Source organism: Lepeophtheirus salmonis, chromosome 14, assembly GCF_016086655.4.
Source record: "Lepeophtheirus salmonis chromosome 14, UVic_Lsal_1.4, whole genome shotgun sequence".
Taxonomy (NCBI): domain Eukaryota; kingdom Metazoa; phylum Arthropoda; class Copepoda; order Siphonostomatoida; family Caligidae; genus Lepeophtheirus; species Lepeophtheirus salmonis.
In genome coordinates, this window is record NC_052144.2 from 23,149,581 (window position 1) to 23,165,709 (window position 16,129).

General features: G+C 30.6%; 1 protein-coding gene and 1 long non-coding RNA gene across 3 annotated transcripts in view; one reads left to right on the forward strand and one right to left on the reverse strand.

Annotated features, from left to right (window-relative positions):
• The window catches only part of LOC121129279 (neurotrimin), a 242,623-nt gene that overhangs the window by 25,738 nt on the left and 200,756 nt on the right, over positions 1–16,129 (reverse strand). For both annotated transcript variants that reach the window (XM_040724984.2, XM_071893309.1), the window contains one exon: positions 13,325–13,452. In XM_040724984.2, coding sequence (XP_040580918.1) covers positions 13,325–13,452 — 128 coding nt within the window. The remainder of the gene's footprint in view (positions 1–13,324; positions 13,453–16,129) is intronic.
• Positions 2,641–10,418, forward strand: LOC121129280 (uncharacterized). Its single transcript, XR_011783554.1, has 2 exons — positions 2,641–6,465; positions 6,547–10,418. It is a non-coding gene; the product is annotated as an uncharacterized lncRNA (long non-coding RNA).

The following is a 16,129-nucleotide window of genomic DNA, read 5'->3' on the forward strand; positions in this document are numbered from 1 at the left end:
TATTATTTTCCTTCATCGTATTCATAAATTTGAATGATTAAATCTTTTGACGTTTTTACATATCCATTGAACAAAAATGAAGTACAATAAAAGTAGTTGCTTTAAAGCCCCACTTTTGCTATGAAAATATATTTAAAGAACTTGACTTGAGAAGGATCAAATATAGCATAACTTTATTGAGAGTTCCTTGATATCACCAGACTAGAACTTGGTCTATTCAGTTTTTACACTTAACCACACAATTATCCCCCTAGAATCTAAGTGCAAAGGAATTCAATAAATCCCTAAAAATGTGAATGGGTCATAAATATATAATATGTACAAATATGAGATAAATGAATAAAATGCCCATATATGACAAATAGTTAAAAAAAAAACATGTTCTTGCTTCTGTACTATAAATTCGATTCTACCCACAAATCCATTTGGCTTTCTTTCATACTTTGTTGTTTTTGTTAGAATTGATTATAATGGGATGACTTTCTCTTCGACTGAATCTGATGTAGATATATGTGTGGACAAAACCCTATTTGTATTAAGATACAATGTACATTTACTATATGCAGAGTCCTGCAGTCCATCACAGATCTTAGCCAAACTCTCCATGTCTAGCCTGATCAGAGCTTTAGTAACTGAGTGCTGGCTGGGTCGCATTAAAGCCTCATTACGCTTGCAGAGAAAGCGTTTCTTTGATATTTGGGGCAAATGTATGGTCCAGAAGCTTATTCAAAGTAGTCAGAATCTTTGTTGGAAAAGTATCCTATTCTATACTGAGTTTGAGAGTTCTCCTTACTCTTTCATAAGACGAAAAGCCACAAAGTTTCAGTACCTCTGCCTTGAACTTTTTTGTATTAGCTGCATAACCCTTCTTGAATCACACCCCTGATAATGTTTGTAAGAAGTGTGGCTACTACGATTTTGAGTTTGTCAGAGCTGGACGAGACTCCGTAGGCCTTAAAAATAAACTCTGAAATTCTATTAAAAAAATTCTATTAAAACTAAGAAAAAAACTTGAAAAGTGTTATGGGAACTATGTTCTATAAAGTGAATAAAAAAAATCAATTTTGAATGAAAAAAAAAACACTCGTTTTTTTGTTAAGCCCCGATGTGTTATACTCGTCTACAAAATAATTAATAGTGTAAATTTCTCAATTTGTCACTTTTTTCAGATAATATTGTTTCGTGAGTAATCATTTTGTTAAACTTTGTCTCGTTTTATACATATATTATTCTGTCAAGAGGATTAAATATTTTGTATATTTACAAACATATAAAATACCTATACTATATTTTTGTACATACTTACATATATTAAAAATAGTGAAGCAGTTTGTAGAAATAGGGAAGACCGAGGACAATTGCAACAAGTTTATTCACAAACGCCAAAAAAGCTACAAAGCAAAATATAATGTTCCTATTTTTTGCCCAACAATTAGGATTAGTTATTTGATTTGTTATTCTCTATTAAATACAAAAACTTTTGATTATTAAAAACTACGGTGTACAATATATTCAACTGATAAACCGAATTCAAAAATATATAAAGTGTAATTTTATATTCAAAGTATCATATTTGGAACGTTACAATCCGCTTAAAAATAAACCCTTTTTTATAGGTAAAATAGCCTGAAGTAGTTCACTTTATGGCTTAAGAGGCTTCAAGTTTTGTCAAAGTCTCTAACAGAAAAGTTCTTTTTGTAGGAGGAGAAAAATATTCTACTAAAAACGAAATAGTTTAATTCAGATGGTTCCAAAAAATCAATTTATCTTTTGTCAACTTTTTTTATAATAATTAGATCAAACAGATTTGATGGATAAAAGTAATGTTTTTAAGGTGCAGTGTTTTTGGAATAAATGCCGTCAGTTATTCCTTCAGTCTTTATAAAAATAAATCCTTTGACTAATTAATTATTTTGCTATAAGTTGATATGATGTAATTTTATCAAAATTCACAACTCACTCCACATGAAGAAATAAGATATATTGTATTGTACAAAGGGGACAGTTGGAGCAAGCACTGCAATATTCCTCTGATTATTTATTCGTTTATAATTTGGGGGGGGGGGATTAATTTATGAAAATGAGCAAATTAAATGTTAACCTAACTTTTCCAGTAGCTATATGTATCTTGGTATTTCGTTGGGCTACAATTTGTTTTTTTTCAAAATGAAAAATAAGAATGATACTTTTATGCGCCACTAAAGAACGGAAACTTTAATTAAACTTTTTGAAATTCAATAACATAAATTTAAAATTGAAACTTCTGAATTTCTTTAAAATGTCATTAAAAAAAAGTCATTTTCATATGGCTATACTGGCTAAAAAACCCTTTGAAAACTGAAACTTTACAAACATATCTTATTTATTAAAATAGAACAGGAGTTAGAAATAACAGATCATCTTAAAAATGGACTCCCTAGTACACATACCAAAATACAAATGTAGAAAAAGTTGACCTTTTTTTGTGACCTTAAGACTGTCCTTAATTAATTTAAAATGTTATTTAACTGTACCCTAATCATAAAATGACCTTAATGATCACGCTGTTTACTTGTTTCTTCTTAATTAATTAAAACATTTATTGCTACACATCATATAAAACCATACAATCAGTACGGGCACATGTAAGATTAACTTTAATATTTGGTTCCCTTGCAATAGTTTGCCGGGTTAGGAATCCTATTTTCTCAAATTTATACAAGTTTGGAACAAATGAACCATTTTGTAGAAATTCTTTTATTATAAAATATTTTTTCGTGTGTTCATCTGTTTTTGTTTATTGTTAATGATTATGTTTTCCTATTTTGGGGAAGAATAAATAATAATAGCAATTTAAAAAAAAACAATTTTAAGGGTTGATCTTTTCTAGTAGTACAAGTGATATTTTTTTTCAATTTTTCAAGAGTGAAATTTAAACATAAGGTTTGGTGTGGATATAATAATCTGCAAATAGTGCTCGGCACAACTTTTTTTCAATATGTTATCAGTCGCTCTAATAGTTTTATCAATACGAGTTCTTAATCCCTTGAAGACCTTAAATATATAGTCAGACACGACCTTGGTCCACTCCTTCTTGATGGAAGCCTCTAGAGACTGGATACTCCTGTGAGGAGTAGTACACAACCTCTCCTCCACACGCACCTAAATAAAGTATTCCATGGGGTTTGTATATAGAGAGGAGGGGAGCCACATGTTGAGGTCCCAAAAGTATGGAAAGTTATCTTTCAGGAAGGCCTATGTCTCTCAGTGTGATGACACAGAGCTCCATCTTGAGTGAAAACAAATTTGTCCCACAACTTTTATCTGGCCCAAGGTAACATTTTCTTATCCAGAAGTTCCAGATAACCATCTAAATTGAGCCACAGTTAAAAAAAAATCAGTTCTACTGCTGACAATCCTAAGGAACGACAGTCTTAAGACTAGACTAGACCGAATAAATAAGGAACAGCACTAAAATAACAGTTAATATTAATAACAATTACTCTGTTCGAATTAACTATTGATTTTTAATAATCCGTGGGAAAAAGGAGTACTTACACATTTTTCTCCTAATACACCCCAGTAAGTACGTACACATGCTGACATCCTAATGAAATTATGGGAAACATCTTGACACATACCCATCAAAGACGTTGAAATCAGTCAATGGTGTCTAAAACGGTCATTGTTAAAATTTGAAATGACTAGAGGGATCTACAAAATGGATATTGAAGGCTGATTCTTTACTAACATTCTTTTTTCATTAGTACACATAAGAAAATATTTTGTTAAAAACGAAATAAGAGGGAGAGTTCTTAGAACAGGACACTCTAATACGTATACATAAATAGAGACACATTTTCATATTTTTATTTAGAATGCTTTATCCCCATAATGCAATAAATTATTTGTATTTCCCCCCCTTCCTATGCCTGATTTCTTCACAATAGTATAAACATACCTATTAGGGTGTTTCTTATTTTTTATTTTGTGAAATGTCCGGGTGGCTGGGTCAAAATCCGTTTCTATAGATACAAATATATAATTGACAGCAAAATTGAAAAATATTTAGCTAGTAGCTCAACCGCCTCAAAGTTTTAAGAATTTTTATGAAAAAATTGACTTCTTCCTCCATTATCATTACTGCTTTTTATGCTCTATAATTTTTTTAAAGATGACATAATTTAATATAATATATCTTAATGCGTTTCTGAGTAGAAAATATTTATAATATGAATTACAATGCAAAACATCTCTAAATAATTATTTTTGGAAGAATAATTTTCGAATTACTGTGTGTTCTTAAGCTTCCATTTGGTGAAGCGCAAGATAATATAAATTTTTTGAAGTCGTTCAAGATCGGGGAGTAGCACACAATATTAAAGCTATTTGTATTGAAACAACTAGGTCAAGCATAGGTAGAAAGCTGGAACTTGTGTTTTATTAGATAAAATGCTTGATAAAAAATTATTCCTGTTTAAGAATAGGCATCACATTATAGAATCAATAATAAGCTCAGTTTTTCTTGCATGCGTAGGAGATACCAGTTCTCCCGAGGTTCTAGTCTTCAAAAAAATTTCAAAAAATGTGTCAGACGATAGAAAAAAAAAAATACGACCCTAGAACTGTAAATGGTGAAATAACATGTCAAACTGAAGATATACAACAAGAAAATTATCAATTTTGCCAACAATTATCTTCAACGGAGTCTTCCAAGGAAAGATTATAAATAATTTTTGGAAATAGCAATAATAGTTTTGGTGTTACTCCAAAATGTGGAATAAAATGCTTGTATATCGGTCCAATACACTACTCTCGTTGGTTGTCTAAAGTATTGTATAGTTCAAAAATTAGATAATTTTAGTCACAATTTAAGTTAACTTCAAGAATATTTGTGTTCACCTTGCCAATAAGGGAAAAAAAAAAACTTCTAAAGAGGAACAAAGACTGCAAGATATTTGTATCTTTATTGTACAAATATATTTGAAAACATGGATCTCTGTTCCATAGATGCTCCATATAATGATTCGAATTTTATGAAATCACTATATAATTTTTCTAGAATCAATATTTCTAATTTCAAAAATGGCATCTCTAAAACTTTTAAACCGTTTATGGTATTTATCTGAAGAGTTTTTTGGTTTGGCTGTATTTGATGGTCGAGTGAGTTTGTTAAATATAAACAAAATATTATTTGAAATAAAAATTAAGGAAAAATTAAACCAATATTCAACTAAAATAAATTATCCCTAAAAATTTAGCATTTAAAAAATGTAAAAAAATCTTTGAAATGCTGAAACTCACAGAAAAGTTTTTAAATATTGATCAAAAATTGTGGCCTAGTTATTTATTTAATATAAGAAATCCCTTAAAACAATTTATGCTCTTCAAGTTGTAAATGACCAACCCGAACGAGGAGTAGCACTTATTAAAGAATACAGTGACTCGTTAACAACTGACGAATCGCAGCTTCAATTCTTATTGCAAGGAGTTGAAGAGGATTGAAAGATGTATCCGGACTCGGAAAAAAAAATCAGTATCTAGGATACCTTAGTATTTTAAACATATTAATCAGACAGAAAAGAATAACCATTCATTAATATGCATAATGTATTATAATGCTTTATAAAGTAAGAAACTATTATTTTTATGATATAGATTATATTATGTTAATGAAGTTATAAACTAATAAAATATAAATCGCACGAAGCCAAATAAATAATTTTTAAAGATAATTGGGTATCATTTTCCCACTGCTCTAAACATACAGTTTACAAATGGTATTCTTTCTAATATAAAAAACAAAAACAAATTGTTCTTTAAAACTCTAACAATTCAACCAAATGAAAATATATCATGCAATTTAGATGTTTTGTAGAAAAAAATATAAATATATGGCGTGCTATACGTTCTATATGTATTATTTTTCTCTTCAACTATTTTTCATTATAATTAATATAAAAAAATAATTTCAAGTAATAAAGCATAAATATATTCTAGAGTAAATTTAGTAACTTTAAAAAATCAAAGTAAATAAAATCTGTATCTTATACCGTTTTCATGATAATTGAAGAAGAATAACTTTTTTGAAAAAAATGCGAGTTTTAAAAACTTTGAGGTCGTTGAGTTACCTCTAAATATTTTACAATTTCCCAGAAACTTTGCTAATTGTATTTTTTTATCAATAGGCACATATTTTTGACCTAGCGACCCGGACATTTCAACAAAATCAGAAATAAGAAACACCTTAAAACCTATAAAGAACATCTAAGACATAAATATATATTTACTTATATGTATGATCATAGATTCTCTAATGCATTTATTTCATCATATTATTTACTATGCTTTTGCAAGGAAAGGCTATTAATGCAACCTACAATATTTTATCCCCTCAAAGAAAGAAAAACAAAAGAGGAGAATAACCAAAAAATATCTACATGACGTCAAAAAGCTCTTTAATAAGTCAGCAGTTAGTGTGCATAAGTAAATATATTGCCCATATAAGTTATACATTTCATATATTATTGCATAGACTTTAATTGAGCTTCATCGTAATTCAAATAGATCTATTGTACTTGTACAAATTCGTTCAGTTACATCCGGAATATCTTTAACTACATCCTGAAAAATAAGGAAATTATTTAACTCTGTGTTTTCAATTTTAAATTAAAACCACACCTGGCCCTCTAGCTCCTGTATATGAATCCTATGGAGTACTTCTTTTAGGACCTGAGTTAGAGATGAAGGTCTCTATCAATTCACAGAATAGTATCGACTCCTTGAAGGCCTCTATAATCAAGTACTGGAACAAAGTCTCCCCCGTGGACGTCGTCAAGGCCTGTAAATCCTTTAAGCCTCGTATCTAGCGAATGATTGGCTAAATTGGCAAACACATTCAATAATGTTTTTCTTTTGTATTATTTGAACTTGTAAATGCACCTTGTCAAACCTCTACTTTCTTCTCTTATTGATCAGGATTCAGTTAAAGGTAGTCAGAATTTACTCAAACGAGCCCGTACATATGAATAACGAAAACTAATTATCATGGAGTCCGAACCAAAACGTCGTTTAGGACAATTTTATGGATAAGAGAAAATTCCTTATGAAGTTTTGATTGCACATACTGGATATACTTTTTTTCTGTGCAAGTCTAGTTTCAAGTGAACTAATCCTTCTTAAAGCAATGTTGTAAGACAATGTGTCTGTTTTTTACTGTTTAAACTACTGTAGTAACATAATATTGTCCTAACAGTTAAGAAAAAAATTGTCGAAAGTATAGGATTACCTGTAAGGGCAACTTCAACAGCTAAGAAATTATACAAATACTTATTTATCAAAACATATTTTTATAGTATAGCAAGTGTAAAAGTTCCTTCAAAATGAGTACCCGTTCATTCCACATAACCACCATTTGCAGCAACTAAAACTCTCAGATGCTTCAGAACTGCTGTACACGCTGTAAGGATAGCCTCATCCAACAAATATTCCCATGCGGATACGGCCGTCAATGCTATCGATGCTGCAGTAGTAAGCCACACTAACTTCCCACTCCAGAATTGACTATATGGATAATTCCATTACGTTGAGATCTGTAAACGAGTTGGGATACACGTCCTTTATCTAAAAGTGTTTCTTAAGTGGTTTGGCACCATTCTTGCACGGACTTTGTAGTATGTGAAGGTGCCTCGTTCTGCTGGAAGTAGTAAGATTCTTCCCGGTGCAGTTCCTTGATCTAGAGAAGTACTAAGAACTGTATCATGTCCAGACAGACACGTTGATTGATCATCACACTCTCAAGAATAAAGATCAAGGGGGTTTTTATCCTGCAAGAATATTTTATACAAATCATAGCTAAATATAATCAAACATATCACAAGTTGGTTTTGTGTTAACTTTTCTTACTCCAATAAAAATCACGTTTTTAAGTCATTCTACTGCAATTTTTGTTTCCCCACTCTTTAGAATAATTTATTTATAGCTTTAAACTCTAGATTTTCGATCAATGACATCAGGTCTTTCTTCTTTTCAGAGTGGAAATATCACTCCGAAAATGAGTACTAGTATTTTTCAAATAATATTGTACAAGTAAAGAAACATAAAGTCATTCATAAAGTTCTGAGATAAATTGTCGTAAGTCACACCACCCACTATTATTTTCTGTGAGAGGATTTTTACTAATTGATTATCAATTTTATGCATTTGTGTATAAAATTTATTCCCCATATGTTCTCAATAAGTTCTTTGGTTGTGTTTCTTCAATAAAATCCATCATTTTGGTTTTGCAACTAACTTTTTTTTTGTTCTGACTCCGCGTTATATTGAAGCACATTGCACGAAGAACTTTTGTAGACAAAAATTATTACCATTTTTTTTTTTCGAAAGGAATAAAAAATAATGAATGAGATATATATCTATTAAGAAAACTTACATATCCAAGTATGAAGAAAATCGCTACAATTGAAAGATGTTTATCGATATACCAAGTGGTTCATTGAAATCTGAATACTTAGCAATTCAATAATTACTAGTTAAGTTTGAGTTATTGACATTACCATACGGGCAAACTGGACCCGGATGAGTTAAAGAAAACAGCCCAGGCCAATCCCTTCAAGTCCATGAGGGCCCATGCAAGATATCTCAGGATTTCACACCAGACTGTCCAGAGAGATATCAAAGAAGTGGGTAGAAAGAGCCTTGTGAGGACGGCACCATCAATGAAAGAAACCCATCTCCTCTGTTGTAAGACTATTGAGTTCTTTTGAACTCTTCTTTGACACTTTTGGCCCCCCCTATAGCCATGATATCAACTCCCTCGACAAGTACCCAAAACGTGTACAAGAGATCTCGGAGCTTACACCAGACTGCCCAAAAAACTATCAAAATAGTGTGTGGAAAGAGCTTTTTAAGGGTCGAAATGCCACTTTTGACACCTGCAATGAAAGAAACCCATTTCTTCAGTTTGTAGACTCTTAAGAGTTCTTTTAAACTCTTTTTTTTTTTTTTGACACTTTTAGCCCCATACAACCCTAAAGCCAACCCCATTGACTATACCTTTTTGGTCCATGTCAAGGGGAAGGCCTGCAGTGTCCGTCATTCAAACATAGAGGGTCTCAAAGGCACTTTCAGCCAGCCCCGGGACGTCATGACAGAAGACTACATCTGCAGCGTGTGCCAGGCCGAACACCACCATCTGGAATCCATCATTGCCGCTAAGAGCGGCTAAATCCATTATTAAGATGTTGTTAAAGTTTAAAATACAAAGTGTTCAGATTTTTATGGACCACTCTGTGAATGTATATATATATACATTATATACAAAGGATACCATGCATGTACACTAAAGTTCATCACCTTAAATATTATGTAAATAATAATATAATTATTAATAGCATTTAATTTTCTTATTGCTCATTAGAAGAGGTGTGCATATGCATTTATTTGGAAAAAATAAATCTTTTGTGAATTTTTTTAATTAGGTATTATTTCCAAATTAGTTAATGTGTATAGAAAATATTTTTTTTTTTTGCATATAATTGTTATTGACATTTACTTTTTAAAAAAAATATAATAATAATAGTTAATAGATTGTTTCTATGTGATTCTAGGAAATTTCGTCGAAAAAAAAGGTATAAATATATCTGATAAGTATGATTTATATTGCAGTACATAGGAGTAGTATTGTTTGGTATAGCGATTCTCTAGTGATGTGAAAGAACAAGTGCATTTAAAACAATAGTATACCGGATTGTGTTTGGAACCGGTACTTGTAGTGACAATACGTCAAAAAGTTAATTAGCCCACGGATGACGTAATCTTCCAAATTTTTGAGCTATCAAGAAAGCTTTTCCTTTGTTAAAAATAACAAAGAAAAACCAATATTATCTTACTTTAAAACGGGAGGTCTCATTTGTGACTAGCTCCCAATCTGGACCGTGCAAAAAATTCGTAACGCTCTTTTGGATACTAGAATCTCAGAGAGGTTGCTGAAGTGGCTGCTACAACATTGCTATCGCTTGAATGGGAAGAAAATATGACGCTCAGTAGTCCGGATCTTAATCCAATAGATTATTTTGACTCGGGCTACGTTGAATCAAAAACAAATCAAACATCTCGTGCCATCAAGAACTCTCTGATTTCCTCTATCAGGAAAACAATGGCTAATATTCTAAGGAACTGACTTGTCAACGCCTGTTCCTCCTTCCGGATCCGGATGCTGGCCATGACTGATGTTTGACTCAAATGAATACAACTGAGCTCTTTCTCAAAATTTAAGTTTATTATTCAAGCTGATTTCTAAGTCAATCTGCCAAAAAAGGTGGCGTCAGTGACAATATAAAGATTTGATCTTAACACCCTGTATGTAACTTATATGTACGTTTCAACTGTTAGGTCGAACCACTATTTGGAGAGTCGAAATAAAAATAACCATAACTCAATAATTAAATAACTTTGAAAGCTAAAAAATGGATTTGAATCACAATAATTAATCAGAGATTTGGATAGGATGTGTTGGAGTTTGATTGTACTTTATCAATTCCTGATAGAAAGTCAGAAACTTATTACATATTTCGTTTAAAATCTTGTTATATCCGGTAGTCGTTTTTATATACAAAATTAAGAAAATTGGATTCACTATGGTTAAAAAATCAACATGGTAATCCAACGGATGGGCACATATTAAAGGTTAAATAAAGTTTTATTTTTACACTGAAGATTTTGGAGTAAAATAACCAATTATTCTCCTAGTTGGACTTAGGAGGAAAAAACACAATTTTTTAAGTTTACAAAAATATATTTTACTCCTTCTTGGGAGCTTTTTCAATTTTAACTGATTTTAATCATTATAAATAAAAGAAATACATAATCTGATAATTAAATATTTATTTTTAAAGCAAAAGCCATTTTTTATTTTTATTTGACACACTATTTAAATATTTCATATTATATTAATAGTGGGTGTTGAAATCAAATTCAATTTTAGACCAGCTTTTGGGACTCTAAAATACTTGTAAGGACTATATAATTTTTTTAATATCCAGCCAAACCCCATTGATCGATTGAGTTTGCAAAGTATTTAAATGGGCTACAACTTTTTTTCTTCAAAATGAAAAATAAGGATTATATTCTTATGTATCACATGAGAAAAATAACTTCAATTCGAACTTTTGAAATTACGCAACATAACATTAAAATTCAAACTTCTGAAGTTCAGCATCATAACTTGAAGATTCTAGTAGAGTCATTCTTAAGCTTTTGAATTAGATTTAGATACCATTTGAAAATCTGGGCCTCACTCCGTACTTTAACAAAATTAAACATTAAAACTCATAATTTTTCTACTTATTGACAATCTTTTTGCGTCCTTCACCTTCATATCTGCCCCACGTTCAAGACGTCTTTCTAGATAAGTACTTCTCAAATTGTGTAAAGATAACTCTTTTTTTAGTGGTACGTGGAGGCATGGAATGCTAGACACATGGATTCATCTTGTATACAACTTATCTTGTTTTTCTTCATCCCCGCTTTTGAAGGAATGAAGTAAAAAATGACTTTGATTCTTTTTTTCAGCCAATCACTAATTTTATATTAACCTCATGTGGGAATAACAATTCTGTGTGATTATTCTAGGTATTTATAATTCCATACTGGAGGCATGAGTGGAGGAGAGATCTTTATATAAAAAGTCATACAATATTTTCTATAAAATTTCGTCAGTTTTATTTTTATTTTTTATAATAAGGGAAATACAAAGTTCTGAGCATTTTTTCGCTTTATTTTAACAAAAAGTAACATTGTTAGGATTATCCAATTTAGATGGTTTCAAACAGCTTTCTGGCTAATCTTCAGTTCCTTGGCAATGGAGTAAGTGCTCACACGACGGTCCAACTTAACGATTTCCATAACTTTATTGACATTTTCGACGTCCATGTTACAGAACTGAACCATGGGAACCCCTGTTTTGCTGTTGCATTCGATAATGTACTTTGTCCATGAACAGCAGATATTTTTTTAGGGCACCTGCTTAACCTTTACACTTTGTTGCTAGTAATACTGAAGAATGTATCTAATATTACCTTTTTTTACTTTCATTCTAGAAAGCTGTAACACATAACTGGCTTCGCCTAACATAAAACTTTAAATGTACTTTTTATAAAGTGCACACTTAACCTTTAAGCATACTTGAAGCTTTTTTTTATGCACTGTATTAATCGTGAGATAGAGCTCAGTTAAGACATTGAGCGAAAAACGCTCAAAACTTTTTACTTTACATAATATAATACTTGGAGATTTTGAACGGTGCCCAATTTAAAATTTAAACAAAACTTCCCTAGATTCCAGAAAATTGCTAACATTCTAGGATATATGAACTGATAACATAGATTTGAATATAAAGTCCATTCATAATTAATTGACCCTCTACTAATAATTAATTAATTGACATATAGGAGTAGTAAAATTAGTTGGTGTCGGTTCTAATTTAGGACCAAGGTCTTCAGTCTAGTCCAGTCCCATTTGTCGGTCCTTACAGAAGCTAAAATCGACCCCTCATGACGTCAATGAGGGTATTTTACCTTTTTTTTATTTATTTCGTTATATAATAGAATAAATGTTATCACTGATTTGCAATACAATATGTTCGTATTATAATGAAAAAAATAATATTTTTTGCAACATTTGTCCAATAATCTTTATACATATTTCATATATCTTATATTTCTCAATAAACCCTTTTTGTGAAAAATTCCGATAGGACCGGTCCTAAGAGTAGACTGGAATGTACCTAATAAATAAGGACTGACACACCACTAGTAAAAATAGTCAACGTGCCATTGCTGTACACTCGATAGCAATTGCAAGAAAAAGTTTTGTAATAAAAAAAACTTATTTGACAGTTCTGTGATTGCTTGACTCAGTATTGTTTGAGCGCGCATAAAATATGGACACCAGCAAAGAGAAAATTCGCCATATTTTACCATTTTTCTTCGAAAAAAAGTAAATGAAAGCCAAGCAGCTGATAATGTGAATAGTTTTTATGATCATAATACTACTACAACCAATCACGTATAATTTTGGTTTCATTGATCCTGTTCCGCTAATTTTTATGTCAAAGATGCACTATAATATCAGAGGCCAGTTGTAAAAAAATGTCGATAAAATAAAGTTCGATTGTTATGTATGCACTGTTTCAATTGCCATAAGATCAACAGTAATTGAGTTTTTTTAATATCCCTTATATAGGTACATATACATATTTATGTTCTAAAGTATAAATCGTTTAGTATTGATACATTCTAATCAACATAATCTTCAATAAAGAAAATCTCTTAAACTATGGATTTACCTTTCCATTGTGACTCCAAAATATATGTGCTGGTTTTTCTGGTGAGTGAATGATACACGTCAAATTAACAGCGGAGTCGAGATTTATAAACACATCTTTGCTTCCTCCAAGGATTTCCGTATAAGGCTCTGAAATTAAACTCACAATTAAATATGAAAAATGTAACATTTATTTTAGGTATAGCTTGTATGTCTACATATGGTGAAAAATGGGGTTTAGATGTACTTGATTAATAGCTCTCTCTTTCATAAAAATACCCATTCTACAATGGAAATAATGATTGATATAGGTTGCCCAATTATTTTTTCTTTATGTTGTATAAATTTAAGATTCTTTTTTCTGAATACATAATTCATTAGATAGTTCAGATAAAGTTTATAATTCTATAATTTATATATTCTCTTTTTTGATGAATAAGATAAACTTTTATCAGATATAATTAAATTATTAAATCCACTTATACTTTCTAACATTTTTGGGAAGTATGAGCGAAAAAAAATAATATTTTTTTTGTCTAATTAATTCATTCAGATGTACGAACGAGGTCTAAAACAACAACAAAAAGACCAGTTATTAGATTCTCAAATGTATTTTATTATTTTTTTGGTACACATTTCCAAAGCGTTAGTTTGTATTTAACAGATGAAAATATTTTGAGGGCTTTTGGATTCCTCTGCGAATTTTTAATATTGAAAAAAAATGCAAAGAAAAAATAAATTTTGAGCCAAATTTAGAATTTTGGGAAAACGAATATTTTATAAGAATAAACAATTTTCCAGAAGATTTTTTCAGAATTCTCTCCAAAATTGTGTTTGCCATTTTTTTACTACTAGAAAAATTTGGATCACACTAAGAGACGTCTACCCTTTTTATCTTTTAAAAAGAAACTAACCAAGTTGTAAATATGTGTACCGAAATAATCAAATAAATAAATAAGAATTTATTCTCAAATGAGTGTTTTCTCTAAAAGATAAATCAATTATTTTTTGTTGGAATCCGTTTTTAAGTATCTGTATATGGTTAAGCGTACAAATGAAGAAAATTAAAATTAAAACTAGCATAAAATGTATTATTTGCTCTTTAAAAATAATAAAAAACAATACTTTTATTTTGTAGCCTTTATTATTCAATACCAGGATTCCTCTCAAATATAATTTCCCGGGAAATAAAAAAACCTTGTACATATATACTCCTAATAATAGAATAATTCGGATCTAAAAATATATTTTTGTTCATATTTAAGGTGCATATGTGGGAAAAATGTAATTTTGATGAGAAGTCGTATAATTTGGAAGTTCAAATTATAACTCAATTCACGATATTCTAGATATTGGTAACCTATTTATAGAAATTGTAAACATGAGAGCAATTTTGGATTGTAATGTTTGTTATTATGTTATTCTGAGTAAGTCCTAGTAATTTATGAAAGAAAGTTTATTACTTTCTTCATATTTTTACTGGTGGTTAAATAAATACTGACAATAAGATAGTTACACTGACCCGAGTAAAAAATCATGCAAAATCAATTACAATTTATATTTAGTAAAATCTTCATTCTATGTTTAGTACTAATCAAATAAATATTTATTAGTATTATAGAAAATATAGGGGAAACTTTTGCAAAATATAAAAATATTCGTTTTGACACTTTGTGAAATGCTTGTCATCACATTTAATTTATTGAAATACCTATCTACATAGTCGAAAGAAAGGAATGAAAATATAAATTCAAAAGTTAAAAAGGAGATATGAAAAAGGAAAAAGGGACGAAAATTAAATTCCCTATGGGACTATAACTTCCCTTTAATACCCTCGCCTCTCTCCCCGAACTTTTTAGAAGATTTATTCTTGTACATATGTTAACCCCAAAGTACTTTTGTGGTACATGGTTTGTTGGTCCATAAAGCTAGCGTATTATCTTGTAATTATGATAAGAGTAAAAGTTTGCTTTTATCTTTCTTTTAATTATCTTGGCCATTTGAGTCCCAAACGTATTAAAAAATATCATTAAAATTTTGGCTATCAAATGGAAAATAGGTTGACTATTTCTGCTCATCGTGTACACATTATATACTATGTAGGTCAAATTTTAATGTTTCATTTATGTCCTTTGAAGAAGGTAAGTACATTACTATAACTTTCTGACAATGGAAAAAAACACAATTGCAAAGAAAAATACCATTTCCGTGTTAAGATCATATATTTTATGTGTAATAAAATAAAACCAGAGTCTGAAAGCTTGATTAATGCTGCTATATTTTATTCAATAAAATCACCTCCAGTCTCAATCATAGTATCTACAATAAATCTACTACATCCATCAGATTCAGATCCTGTGAGTTTGGAGGCCAAAAGTCCGGCAACATGAAGTCGTCTAGAATGTTTTGGAGCTATTTCAGATTTTTTTCAAGGTTCAAGAACCGAGTCCTCCTACTACATGTAAGCCCTACCATGGGCAACCATGTCGATCCAGGGCTTCACTTTGGTCTCTAACACGTCCAGGTAGGCATCAATGTTGACCCTGATGCCGGGGAACATATGATCAGGCATGCGGTGGCCTTCAGAGCTAACCATCGTGACGTGGGCTGGGAACTTCGTTTGCATGGTGACGGGAATATCCTTGTGCAGAAAGCCTGTTGTTCTGGTTTATTAGCCTTCTTGTAATGGAAAAAGTTTTTTCGTCCTAGAAAAATCAGAACATGTTATTTTCCCAGGACGGATTCCAAGGAGCGCTCCAAGGCTTTTCGAAATATTTGGGATAACGAATGTGTTTATTAATTTTATTTTTTTTAAACTGGTACAGAT